The sequence below is a fragment of the Mus caroli genome, chromosome 3 (assembly GCF_900094665.2).
Source record: "Mus caroli chromosome 3, CAROLI_EIJ_v1.1, whole genome shotgun sequence".
In the NCBI taxonomy this organism is placed as follows: domain Eukaryota; kingdom Metazoa; phylum Chordata; class Mammalia; order Rodentia; family Muridae; genus Mus; species Mus caroli.
This window is the reverse complement of record NC_034572.1, coordinates 146,707,841-146,721,156: the sequence shown is the minus strand read 5'-3', so window position 1 is coordinate 146,721,156 and position 13,316 is coordinate 146,707,841. Positions and strand designations below refer to the sequence as shown.

General features: G+C 47.9%; 1 protein-coding gene across 1 annotated transcript in view; it reads left to right on the top strand.

The window, feature by feature from the left end:
• Positions 1–1,434: 1,434 nt before the first annotated feature.
• The window catches only part of St6galnac3 (ST6 N-acetylgalactosaminide alpha-2,6-sialyltransferase 3), a 513,109-nt gene continuing 501,227 nt past the window's right edge, over positions 1,435–13,316 (top strand). The window contains exon 1 of the mRNA XM_021157895.1: positions 1,435–1,517. Coding sequence (XP_021013554.1) covers positions 1,500–1,517 — 18 coding nt within the window. The 5' untranslated portion in view covers positions 1,435–1,499. The remainder of the gene's footprint in view (positions 1,518–13,316) is intronic.

Here is a 13,316-nt window from a genome sequence, read left to right as displayed (position 1 = left end):
GAAACTAGCCAATACACCTGCTAAGACCATTTGTTAAAGCTGCAGTTTGAAGTATGCGATCTTCATCAAACCATACTTATAAAATACATGTGCCTTGAGGGCAGAGGGAGGGGTGGGAGGAAGTGGCAACAGAGAAGAGTTCAGTAACCCTGGGAGACAGACAGAGCTTGCCTGGGAACAGGCAGTTTGAACAGGACTCTAGTCTTTTCAGTATCTTCCCTGTGATTCCTCCTGTTGAATGTCCTGAGCAACAACATGCTAATTCCCATGAACAATTCCTGTCTGTTGGTGTGGGAGCCATCTCATGACCCTTGGTCACTCTCAGATCACATGCTTTCCCTGATGCTGTGCAGGCCAGCTAATCTGCCGAGGGAGATGACTTTAAAGTAGATGTTTTGGGGAGTAATTTAAAGACTTGTGTGACTTCTAGACAGCAGAAATTTGTGCATCTACAGACCTTTCCTCTCTCTGGGCATAACCTCTTCTTGTAGAAATGATTGTTCTCTTAGCAAGGCTGGTTTGGGACACACAGAGTCCACTGAGGACCCAGAGAGGACCAGGTTCCTCTTTGCCCATGTCACCTCTTGGGTAAATCTGCACTACTCTTTAACACAGGACAGTTCATGGGATAGTCAGGACCTTCCTAGATGTCCAGACTTAAGAGGAAAAGCTAATATGTAACTTGGTTGTTGAAATTTTAACTGAGTTCACTAAATTCCAAGATAGTAGTAGTGAGTAACAAAGTCCTGTGCATCATACTCTGTACATACGTGTTCACACATGAACATTATCTTTATACATTGTGTATATAAGCATTTTACGAACTTGCAACAGAATACAACAGTCACAGCTGCATATGTTTATGTGCCCATATGCTACACATGCTGTGCACAATGCCACATTGTGGGAAGATTATGGCTTCTGTTTTGAAGACCAAGAGTGTTCAATCTCTCAGCATCTCTAGTTGTTTGTGTTTTCAGATTGACAGACGATCAATCATAACAAGAAAAGCACACCACAGAATTCTGCAGTGCCAAGGGCTAGCCCTGGGCACTTCCAGCTGCTTTCGAAGAATCCTGTGATGGGCCCCATGCCTGCATCGGAATGGTGCCAAACAAAGCTAACTTTTTGGAAAGTGGCACATCTGTGGGTTCTCTGAAGGGCGAGTGCAGCTGGAAGGGCCACCTTCTGTCCTCAGGTTAAGCAGACCTGGGTCTGCTGCAAGCCGGGCTTTACGGTAGGTACCTCCATCTATCTGCAGAAGGGTTTGGAAAAAAAGGTTAAGTAGTAGCAGCGGTGGAGTGGCAAGCAGTTGCGGGCTGCACGGAGGGCACGTGACTAGGGGCGGGGCCTCGTGTGGCGCCAGCCAGTGGCGGGGCTCGGGGGTGGGGCCTGAGCGCGCAGCTCCCGTGGCCCGGCTCGCTCTGCGGGAATGTGGGCTGGAGTGGTCCAGCTGCGGGGCCGAGGTGCAGCGAGCCACAGGGTCGATCCATAGCGCCATGGCCTGCATCCTCAAGGTAACCGCTCGGCGGTGGGCCGCATGCGAGCTCCGCCTGCTGGGTGCGCCGAGGCGTGGAGCCCGCCGCGGTCCCGCCGCATCCTCAGCCCGCCCGTCTCTTCCTGGCGTCGGCTTCCTTTTTGTTCCTTTGGCCAAGGCATCTGGGTGGGAGACTATGTAATGTGCGTTGGGCACAGACTCCTTCCCTGCACTGCTGCCGGCTGGCTCCTGTCTGGAAGGAGCTGGGCAGGGAGCGCGCGGCGGCGTGCCGAATGATGGGTATAGCAGGCGGAGCAGAGGGTGCTCCGAGACTTGGGTCAGGGCAGCCCGCGGCCTGTGGGGGGCCATGGGCTGAAAAGGAGTGGCCCAGCATGGGTGAGGGGCACAGCGTTTGAGAAGAGGAGTAGAGGGTGCAGAGAGCCCGCAGCCTTTGCTCCCGGGAACACATAAACTTCTAGGTCTACAGGTAGCCCTGTAGGGATGAGTTTTCTGGGGAACTAGCTCCAGGTGCCGGGACTTAAGTTGGAAAAGTTCATTAGATGGACAGAGGTAGAATGGTGGACTTCCTTAGGCTCACATGTGAACAGACAGTATCTACCCAGAGTCCAGCCTTATTTTGCTGAGTTCTTTCAAGCCTTGGTACATTCCATGTTCTTAGTGACTACCTTAGCCACAGGCTTGAAGACTTCGCGCGGACCTACTTGGTGAGGACCTTTTCCGGGAAGACTGGTTTCCAGCTCACTGAGAAATTTCACTCCCCAACCCGTTCTGGTTTTTCCTCGCTGTCCTTATTCAGTTGTCCAGTCTGACTTCGTGGATCCAAACGTGAGCAGCATGAAGGTTCCCCATCCCGGAGAGAAAACTAAGGTGTTCGGTTTCCAGCCCAGAGAAGGTGCTGTGTGACCAAGGGCCACACAAGAGCAGTCTTGTGTGTCGTAGCACTTCATATAGCCTTGGGCTGCTGTTGAAGTTGGGCCAGTCATCCTTCCCAAGCATGAAGCGAGGCAGTAGACACTTGTGACTTTCCTGAACTTGCCGTTTGTTTTGGAACACTTTCCACGCCTTCCCCCCCCCCCCAAGGGNGGCAAAGTTAGGAGGAAATAATCCATTGATATCACAGAATGCAACTTGAACTCACAGGAACTGGATTTAGGTCACCACATCGTCTCTATTTATTTGTGTCATTTGCTAAAAGGAAATCAAGGCACCCGCCATGTCCTGTTGTTGGTCATGTCTTCCTCTATTGGTTTTTCCCCTGTCATGTATCTACTGTCTGTGTGAGTTTGCTTGCTCTGGAGTGGTGCTGGTGATTAAACTTTTACAAATGCCAAGGTCCTGTCTGGTCACAGGGCTATATCCCCAGGTCCCTCAAGGCATCTCTAGTGCAGATCCAAGGGCACACATAGATCTTACCTGTCATCCCTCACACAGAGGAGCCCCTCCTTACTTGCCTTCAAACCCTAACCATGAATGAAGATGAATAAAGATCAAGCAAATTCATCAGAATTCTGGCTCTGCCTCCTGTCACCTGTGTGGCCTTAGACAAGTTACACGTCTCTGAATACTAAGTTGTTCAACATAAGATCACAATAGACACACAGACTCTGTCAGGTTGCTACGGAGATGGGATAAGAAGGACTTAGGGGTACAGGTGTGGAAAGCCACTGCGTTCCTGATGTTTAGTAATGATGAGTTAGTTACACCATTCTGAACCCCCAGTCTTTCCATAGGATATAGCTTTGGCTCCCTCATAAGCCCTGAAGGGCCACAGTGCTTGTTTGCATCTCCACTTTTAAGGGAAAGAGTCTTGAGTTCCTTAAACTCAAAGTTAAGGACAGAGTGAACCTGGATCCCAGCCCCCCATCTTAAGCTGTCTTCACACTTTAAAACTGTTTTAGGGGTGACTCCAAGAGCCCTTATACCTATTCAATCTTTGCCACCTATAAGCAATGGGGCGCATTAAAGTTTTTTTTTTTTCCTTTTACTCTCTTAGTGGTAACTTTGACTGTGCAACAGGATGTTGTGGTCTGTAAATGTACTGGGTCACGTTCATGCCCAGATCACTTTCATGGTCGTTCTGGGCTACTGGTAGCCTGCTGCGTGCAGGCTGAACCTACTTGGTCCTAGATGGTCCCTGAGGATCCTGTAGCCTGTGCCATCTTTATAAAGCTACGCGTGGTGGAGTGCGGAGCACACGTTCTGAACAGAAGGTACACATTCTGCCCAAGCTCGGCCTTTGCATTTGATTTTGGCCGCTCTTCTTCCTAAGTGTGAGAAATGTGTATAATTATTATAATTGGTTTTAACAGTGTTGTAGCAAATAGAAAACGATAGACTTCCCATTGTTTTAACGAATTTTTTTTTTCCCAAAATCCTGAACCTAGTTAAGTATTGGAAACAGCCTGGCCCTATGGTCAAACCTTCAGGGGGCAGATTAGTAGGGGAACAGCATATGTAGTATTTATATTTTATCTGATATTCATGTCTTCTGTGTATGTACATATGTGTATGCCTCCTGTGTATTTATGTATGTGTGTAACTTATTATATAGATAAATTATACACACACACACATATAACACACACACACACATACAATTTATGTCTTCCGTGCGTGTTTGTCTGTATCTCTGTGTATGAAAGACTCATAGAAGGGGTGTGCCGGTTAGTTTTTTTGGTGAACTTGACACAAGCCAGGGTATCTCACTTGAGCCTCCCTTGAGAAAAAGCCTCCCTTCGATTGGCCTTTAGGCAACTCTGTGAGACTGTTTTCTCATTTGGTGATTCACGTGGAAGGGCTCATCCCACTGTGGATGTTGCTACCTCTGGGCAGATGATCCTAGGTGATATAGGAAAGCAACCATGGGGAAGCAGGCCATGGATGAGCAAGCCAGAAAGCAGTATTCCCCAGTGACCCATTTAGTTCCTACCTCCAGGTTCCTGCCTTGAATTCTTGCTCTGACTTCAATGACAGACTAGAAACTATATAACGAAATCACTCCTTTCCTCCTTTAAGTTGCTTTTGGTCACGGTGTTTTATCACAGCAATAGAAAGAAAACTAAGATAAGGGGTTATTGGGTCTGAAGGTTACTATTCCATTTTACCAAAGAGTGATATATTATGAAAATTCGATAAGACAGGAAAGGGGCTTGGGCTATATGTTCCAAGTGCCGGGAAATGGCAGGGAAAGCCATGAGAAGTGAGTTTTGTTTGGACATTTTTATCTGGGTCTTGACCCTCTAACGATAAGAATACTCTATTCCTGGCACGAGGAAGGCATGTTTTTCAAATGAGTGCTTTGCAGAAGAATATTGCTTACCCTACTTTGTGAAGAGTAAACTAGCCAGGGTTTTTGAAAGGCGTGGTGAGGCATGGAGGTTTACTGTAACAGACCCTGCCAGGGCACAGCCAAGTCCACGTCTCACTGACTGTCAGAGCTGAATAGGATCTAGCACGAGGGAGCTTGTGTTTTTGAAACGTAACCATTGTGGGCAAAGACCTTCTTCTCCAAGGAGATTGTGTCATCCTTCCTACCTAGGAGATCACCACCGTGTTCTCACGGCTGCCTATATAGGAACGGAATCTCTAAGAGGAAAAGCTGAGACCCAGCAGCTGAACGTGATCTTTTGGGAACACTGAGATGTTCTGTGGAGACACTGTGCATGCCGAGGGCCCATCTGAGTGGAACCTGTTCTCCTCACGGAACTGGGTTCCTAAGAGTCACTTACATTGTGGAATCCATATGCCTGTTTTACATTGCAAAGGCACTAAACACAGACACACAGTGGTTTAATTATGTCTCTACCACTAACTGATTGAACCACAGAGAGTTCTTTTTTAATTTTTAATTTATTACTGCCCCAGTTTCCAAAATGGGGGTGACCCTGCATCTCTGAAAAGGTCATTGTGAGGGTAAGTGAGAATATCTGTGTGCTGGCTTTTCTGCAGGAAGCGACATCCTCAGTCTAGTGGGTGCATTTCCTGCCTTCATTAGGCTGCTCTTCTGCATCGCCCTGATAGACAGCAAGCCCTCAACTCTATAGCCACTGCTTTCCCAGAGTGAGGTCTCCAGGCTTGCTACTGAGTCCCCTGCCTTCCGCTGCCCCAGCCTCTAGAGAGAGAGAGATTAGAGAGGATCCTGCCAGGTAGTCAAGTCTTTAAAATTTGCTAGACAAGAAAAGTAGCCACTTTAATTTTAGTTAGCAGTGAAGTTAAATTTTACATTTCCAGTAGCCATTTATCTTTCTGGTGTTCTAGAAACTTCATAGTTTTGAGTAATAAAAATTTCTGTTTTCTTCTATGATCTCTTCCTGTGGTGAGCAGGAACTTTTTGGGCACAGTATTTCGTACACGTGTGACATGTAACACATCTTTGTTGAATTGCAATGAGTTCTGTATCCACTGCTGGTGCAGAGACCAGACAATCTGTGGCCATGGATATTTAGGAGTTATTTCTGATTTGAAGGTTAAGTTTTTCCCTGTTAATCAAACTTATGAGCATAGGAAAGATACAAAACAGAGGCAGTTACGTTTACTCTCCTCTACAGTTATCCGTCCTTATAAATGTATCTAGTTGATAAGAAATTGCATAATTGTGATGCAAAGCTACAAACTTACCATCTTCTCATGTAGACTTTTCTCCCTCTACCCTGGGCGAAATACTTCACCACTGCTTCAGTTTTAACTTGGGAGCAACTCTGGGCTGTACCCTGAACTCTTGTTCTCATCCCAGAGCCTTGTATTTGGTCTGCGTTTGAGGGAGCCTCTTTTCTTGGGAGCTCTTTACAGTTTCCCGTTTTCCTCATTGTTCTACAGAGCAGAGCTAAGGTGCACTGCCCACAAGCCCTCTGGGGCTTTAGGTCTTCTCTGAGCTCTGTGAGCCCCGGGTGATAGCCAGGCTTAGCAGGATCTGAATATTCTTCCAGAGTCTGGCTCCTGTCTTCATGGCTCATCTCTCAGATCACTGCTCACCCACTCTTGGCCTCTACACACTCACTGAACCTCAACTCTGGGCAGCCTGGGGATTATGAGGGTGTTGAGGTCTGGGGTCCCAGCTGTGAGACCTAAGCGTTGGTTTCCTTAACTCTGAATTGGGTGTGAAAATAGTCCACAGAGACTGGAAAAGCGACTTTCTGTGAAGCAGGAACTTAGCATCTATAACGTCCTTGTGACCACAGCTGTCAGCTTGGGTTGTTTCCATAATGTTTTCTGCAGGAAATACCCTATTTGACCTCTCCATCTACAGAATTTCTGCACCAATCAGGAGGCGCCCCAGGAAACCCGACTCCATATGCAAGAAAGACGGTTTGTCTAATCCATTTGTGACGGCACCTCTGACCACTGCCCAGGCCAAGCCCAAATCCTGGAGCTGCCTGACTGGGGAGGTGTCTTTGCTGTGTGTGTTGGTGTACTCTAGGGAATAACTGTTTTCTGGTGTGAGCATACCCTGTATACAGTGTGTGTGTGTGTGTGTGCGCGCGCGGGCACGAGCAAGCGAGCGAGAGAGAAAGAGAGAGAGAGAGAGGATGTATTTGTGTGTGCTCTGGAGGATGGGGAATGGATATGCACACTTTGTGTGAGCATACCATGTGGTGTGTGTGTGTGTGTATGTATGTATCTGTGTGTGTGTGTGTATGCACTCTGGGGGATGGATATGCATGCTCTATGTGAGCATGCCCTGTATTTGTGTGTGCACTCTGGGGGATTATGCATGCTTCCTGTGTGAGCATGCCCTGTGGTGTGTGTGTGTGTGTGTGTGTGTGTGTGTGTGTGTGTGTTTGCACTTTAGGGGGCAGATATGAGTAGTTCCATTCTCTGGATGTTGAGTGTTTTCTGAGGATGCGCCTGCCCTGGCCTGGGAGAGAATGGCAGGCATAGGTAGGCATGACTTTCTGGATTAGTGTTGACAGTAGGGGTCAGCAGTTTCTTGGACAGCTGAGTCGTCCAGCTGGAGCTTGACCTTAGAAAACTGTAATAAATGGAGTCTAGGAAAGTAACCTGTCCCAGGTTCCGGAAGTGGCAGAAAGAGGTTGACGCCAGGCCTGCGTGGCTGTTGGAAATATCTCTGACCTTTATTGGCAATAGAGAGATTGACTTCGTAGACTATCTTCTACCCTAGGTCCACTTGGTGGGGGACCTCTTCGTACATGTTGTTTCTGTTTGTGCCTTCCTCAAAGTTGCCTTGTGATTTTGGAACTAGGGGAGGGGGCGGGGCAGAGAGACTGAGGAGGTAACGGAGGTGGTAATTCCATGTCTAAAATCGAACAGCCTTTGGCCTGGGGCAAGTCAAGCTGATGTGCGGCTGCATGTGCTAGCAATTTTGAGGGTGGGAGGGAGGGGGTAGAAACTTGTGGGAGACAGGAAGGGGATGAGAGGGTGGGGGATGTGATTGAGGGAGGAAGTGGGGGAGAGAGAGGGGTGGCAGAGAATTCAGCCCTCCCCTCTCCAAGGCTCTGGGAAGAGACTCAACATTTTTTTTTAATTTATGTGTGTGTGTGTGTGTGTGTGTGTGTATGTGTGTGTATATATATATATTTCACACACATACACACATATATACACATATATGTATATTTACTTATTAAATTTATTTTACATATGTATTTAAATAAAAGCCCACAAGCTGTATGACCCTCAGGTTTTTTCACTCCTGCCTGCCTGGGGTAGCATTGGAAAGCCAATGTGCATCTCTGATGGTGCTGTGGATGCAGGGAGTAGAGCCAGCTGACACATTTTACCAAATGCTGATAGCTGCATTGTGTTTCTTGGGCGTGGGCTTTTTTTTTCATGGAAGGGCCTTAACTCTGAGGATAGCCAAAGCCCACTATTGACTTTCAAAGTTTTACTAAGTCGCCCCACAAGGAACATCTGTAGCTGTTGTTATCCACCTGAGGGTGGGGGGGACACTGGGTAATTTTTTTTATTTCCTGGCTTTAGGTGAAGTGCCGAGGGACCTTTCTCTAAGTGGAAAGAGTACAAATGACCAGAATCCCCAAGAGGACCATTATTCAGGTTGTGGACAGCCTAGGCCTGTTACTGTTCACCCATCCTGTTGTATACTTTTGATGCATGCTCCAGCCAGTTAGTGCCTCGGTAAGCCAGGGGAGGGACGGACGGGAGCTGAGCCTCAAGTCCCTTGCTTCTGCTTCTCATTAACAGCTTTCCAAAAGGTCAGCAGGAGGAGGGCAGGAGGAGAGGGTGGGTGGGCGGTCACCATTGCTGCCTGTCCTTGATACAACAGGAGAGCAGGCTAAGTCTGAAACCTTGGGCCAGGATCTCAAGAGGATTTAAATGAGCATCAGTCTCTGTGTAGGTGACGTCCCTCAAGACCTCCTTTAAACCCAGGTCCCATATCTCCAGCCACCATTTCATTTCCTGCATGATGTGGAGGGTGGCCCACCCAGCATGGGTGACAGCTCACAAATCTGGGAACCTGGAGCAGGCTGCACAGCCTGCAGGCAGCTCAGCAGGTTGGAGAGTGCCCTTCCCAGGTGCCTCAGTTGCTCTAAACCTCTTCCAGTCAGCCAGTGTGGCTGGTCTCTTCTTTGAAGATTGGATGCCTGAGGAGTCTCAGTAGTCATTATTGTTTACTCTCGGGGAGGTAGTGATTCTGGTCAGTTTCAGGGACTTCCTGAAGCTAATCTGAATTGGTTTCTTTCTTTCTGTTTTAATTCTGTTTGTCCTAATGTGCCTCCTCCTGGATGTAAAGTTTCAACCTTGGAGGAAACTGTGCTACAACACCCACACACCTACTCAGATTCTAGTATTTGCTCAGATTGGAAAACTGAAAACTGTTGAGTGTCAAAGATTTACTTCTAGTTTCAGAGGCTGTTTTCTTTCTTAGTGAAGATTGTCTTTGATCTGTTTTTAAAACAACTGTTTGAATCTTGCTCTGAGGAGGTCAAGATTGCAGAGGATATGAGGGGGAAGTGTGAGCTGGGGGTGGGGATGTGGGATTAAAGCCTGGTCACACAGTCACTGTAGATGTAAGAACTGGATTTCCCAGATGACTGGGCGAAGCTGATCTTTGGGGGACAAGTTGGGTTTGAATTTGTGTGAGGCAGGACAGTAGTTACTGGAGTTTAGTTTGGTGTAAGTATGAGAACAACAGTATCTCTAAAGAAGGAGAAGTGAGTCTCAGGCATCGAGTCAGGCATCCGGGCACCTCAATAGTGTTTGGGTGACAAGAAGAACTCGGGGTTCAGTCATAGCTCTCCTGCCTCCAAGCCTGCTCTAGTGTGCTGTGAGGAACTGCATGATGCTGGTGTGCTTCTCTGTGTTAGAGCAGCCAGTGAGAAACCGTGCAGCCCACGGGGATCTTACTTCTTCTCCCCTCCCTCCCCTCCTTCCCCTTCTTCCCCCCTCCCTCTCTCCCCTCCCTCTCCTCCCTCCCCTGTGTTCCCTTTCTCCCCTCCCTTCCCTCTCTCCCCTCTCTCTCCTCTGCCCTCTCCCCTTGCCTTCTGTCTCTTTCCTTTCCTCCGCCCCTCCCCCATCCTACTCTCAGACAACCACAGGACACCTTGGTGAACCAGTAAAGTGTTTTATTGGGGTTATTCTCAGGAATATGGGTGAGGGCTTACACTCTCTCACTGTGTAGCCATACGGTAATGATTGTTCCTCCTCAGTCTCTCAGGGCTGAGATTACAAGCCATGCCTAGTACCACCTACGCATTTCCTAAGATCTATGCTAAAAATTAAAAAAAAAAAGACACATGTAGAACTTATGTAGTATATTTTATTTAACCAAAACTACCAAAACAAACTTCATTTTAGTATATGACCAGTATGTAATTATTAATGAAATGTTATGACACTTTTGCATATTCAAAATTCAGAGTCTATTTTTCAATTACAGTATGCCTCAATTCAGTGGCTAAATTTTTCTTAGATATTTTTGACCTGTATTTAATGGTTTAAAGAAGTAGATTTCATTTGCTTTCCAATAGCTGGATGGAGCCCCTTGTTTTTGATTATGAATTGATTAAATGACATGGAGCGAACAGTGCAGTTTCTTAGTTGTACTCGCCAGGGTTCAGTGCCCAACAGCCACACCTGTTTACTGACCACTCCTGTGGTCAGCACAGTCCTCCTCGTCGGCAGAGAGGCTGCAGGGCTCAGACTCACACCCTCAGATCGGAACCAAGGCCGAGGTACGTATGCTGGTCAGATTCTTAGAAAGGAAAGGAAGGCGGGATGTAAGCAGGTTATGAGTGCCTGACCCGGGGACACTTGGAACCTTTGAGCGGCCCTTGAAATCTCATCTGAGTTTCTGCAGGAACTGATCCAAATCCTTCCCAGATGTTGTGCAGCTGTGAATTCTCCCCAGGGTCTGCTGCTTTGTGGGATGTGCAAGCTCGCTGTTTGGTCTCAGTATGGTGGTGTGAGTTCCTGAGGGCTTTAAGGCCAGAGGCAGGATTTACGCACTTTGATTTGTTTCACTGCTCTAGGAGGCTGTTGCACATAAAGGAACAATTTGGATATACAGGATAAACCCTGCCTTTTTTCGGAGTTCCTTTGTGTGTTTGTGTGCACGTACATTCAGGTCTATCTCAGAGATCCGTGTACTGTGGTGTGCAGAGCATGTTCATGTGCTTGTGGCTGCTTCATGTCCACCTTCGCGGCGTCACCTTGCCCCGCGTTGGCTTCTTCTCTCAGGTCAGAGAATGCTCACAGTTTTTCAAGAGTGACCACGTAGCAGGGACAGTATGTGCCAATTGCTGAATCTTATCTAGTGTCAGTGCCAGGCAATCTTTCAGGTCCTTCCAGATGTTTATCTTACAGAAAACTGTCAGAGTGGGTGGCATTTGCTTTCATGGCGCAGATGGGAGACTCTGGTTCACAAAGCTTAATGTGAATGAACTAAAGGGAGCCTGCTAGGCCAGGGCACGTAGGACTTGAGGTCCCCAAAGAATGACTTCTGCATTAATAGCTTAAAAAAAAATCGAAGGCCAATAGGGTTTCATGACACCAAAAATTATGTGATATTCCCATTTGGTGTCCTAAACTAGCTGTATTAGAACATTGCTACATTCTCTCTGTCCCATCTGCTTCGTGTCTGTCTGTCCCATTCACTGCCAGTCAGTGGCAGAGGTGAGCAGAGATGGGATGGTATCATCCACAACACCAAGGATGCTGTGGATCTGATTACAGTTAGACTGTGCCGGCTCTGTTCTGAGTTGCCTCCACTTCGGTTAGCACCGTGAATCAAGCCATGGGCTTTGTGGTTCTCCCTCATTCGATCAGCCCTTGCAAGGTAAATGCTGTCCACATTCACTGCAAGAGAGCCAAGCACTGCAAAGGGAGGGGGACTGAAGCTTAGCAAGGGAGTAACTTCTCAGTCTCATCTACTGGGGCTGGAAGTCACAGCCGAAGCACAGGACCTGAGGTCAGTAGACCACAGTGCTTTCCAGTGGAGCTAGCAGGACTCCACAAAGGGCTTAGGACACTAAAAGTGGCCAGGATCACCCCAGAATTTCTCATTCTTTCTGTCCGTGTGGTAGAGCCTGAGCAACTGGAGTTCTGCTGTTGTCCATCTATGGTGAGTCCTGTGGAGTTCAGTGGTGCCCTCTCTGGGCTGTGCTTTGGGAAGTCTTACCACATCCAGCTTGAGAAGGAGCTGCTAATGTAGAATGGCTGCAGAGCGGAGATTCGAATCCACAAATCCTCAGAAGGAAATTGTAATTTACATCTCTTTAGTAATTTAAGTACAACTTGTTCTGAATGCCTTGGCCAGAGCCAAGTGCATGGCCTTGTGTGGTTTCCCTCCTGCTGAGATCTCTACATCTCTACTGCTGGGGTGCACAGGCCACATGACTGTTGAAAAGCTCGTGTATGCTCTTGTGTCCTGTACGAGGGGCTGGAAATCCACCACCCGTCTCTAGTGCCCTTTCTCATCCTTTTCAGGGAAACCAGTCTATGGTGACTCTAACCCATGGGGTTTGATTCAGTGAGGTGTATGCCAACCTCCTTGTCCTGTGCCACCATGACTCTGTAGTGAGGGATGCTAGCTCTGGGGATAAAAGTTAATGCTGTCCTGCTGGAGTTTGCTGTTGGAATTAGGACCTAGTCGGTCTCATATTTAAAAAGATCAAAACCTAAGGGATTGAGAATAGGAAAAGGTGAAGACTGGCGGAAGATGATAGCTTTGAACTTTCCAGGTCGGTCATTCACAGCCTCATTTGAGATTTTAATAAGTAACAGAAAGCCTTGGGAGCCGCTGGGCTGGCCTCTCAGACTTCCTTTCGTGTAGAGCAAGACACAGCTAACCGGGCTTTTCCGTCCACTCTCTCCTGCCTCCCGGGCATTCTGTTTCATGGCTCATTTTGCTGATGAGCCCTTGCCCCTCTGGCTCCTGTGCCCCTTCTCAATCCAGATGTTGCAGGTATCTCTAGCTCAAGGTTGAAAGGAACACTGTTGCAGTGCTGGCGTAGGGATGGTCTTGGGACTCTATTACGAGGTAGATAAGACAATCTTCCAAAGGCTAGGAAATGCAGGCTACTCCTGTGTGTGCCCAGAATGGTTGGTCTTGTGTGCGTGACACTGCCAGATGCCACTTCTTCTCACAGCTGTTCACCGTAGGAGTCTGACTTGGCTTTGCTTGCTGCCCTTCTCAACCCTGTTCTCCCCTGAGGTGGGTGGACCTGAGGCATCACCACCAGACCTCTTTCCCTTCTAGCTCTCTCACCAGTGCTGAGGACCACCTCTCCCCGTTCCCTTCTAGCTCTCTCACCCGTGCTCAGCACCACCTCTCTCCGTTCCTGTGGCTTCCCTGTGGTTCTTTGGCTGGTTTGATGGCTGTTCAATTCAGCCAGGCTGGTTA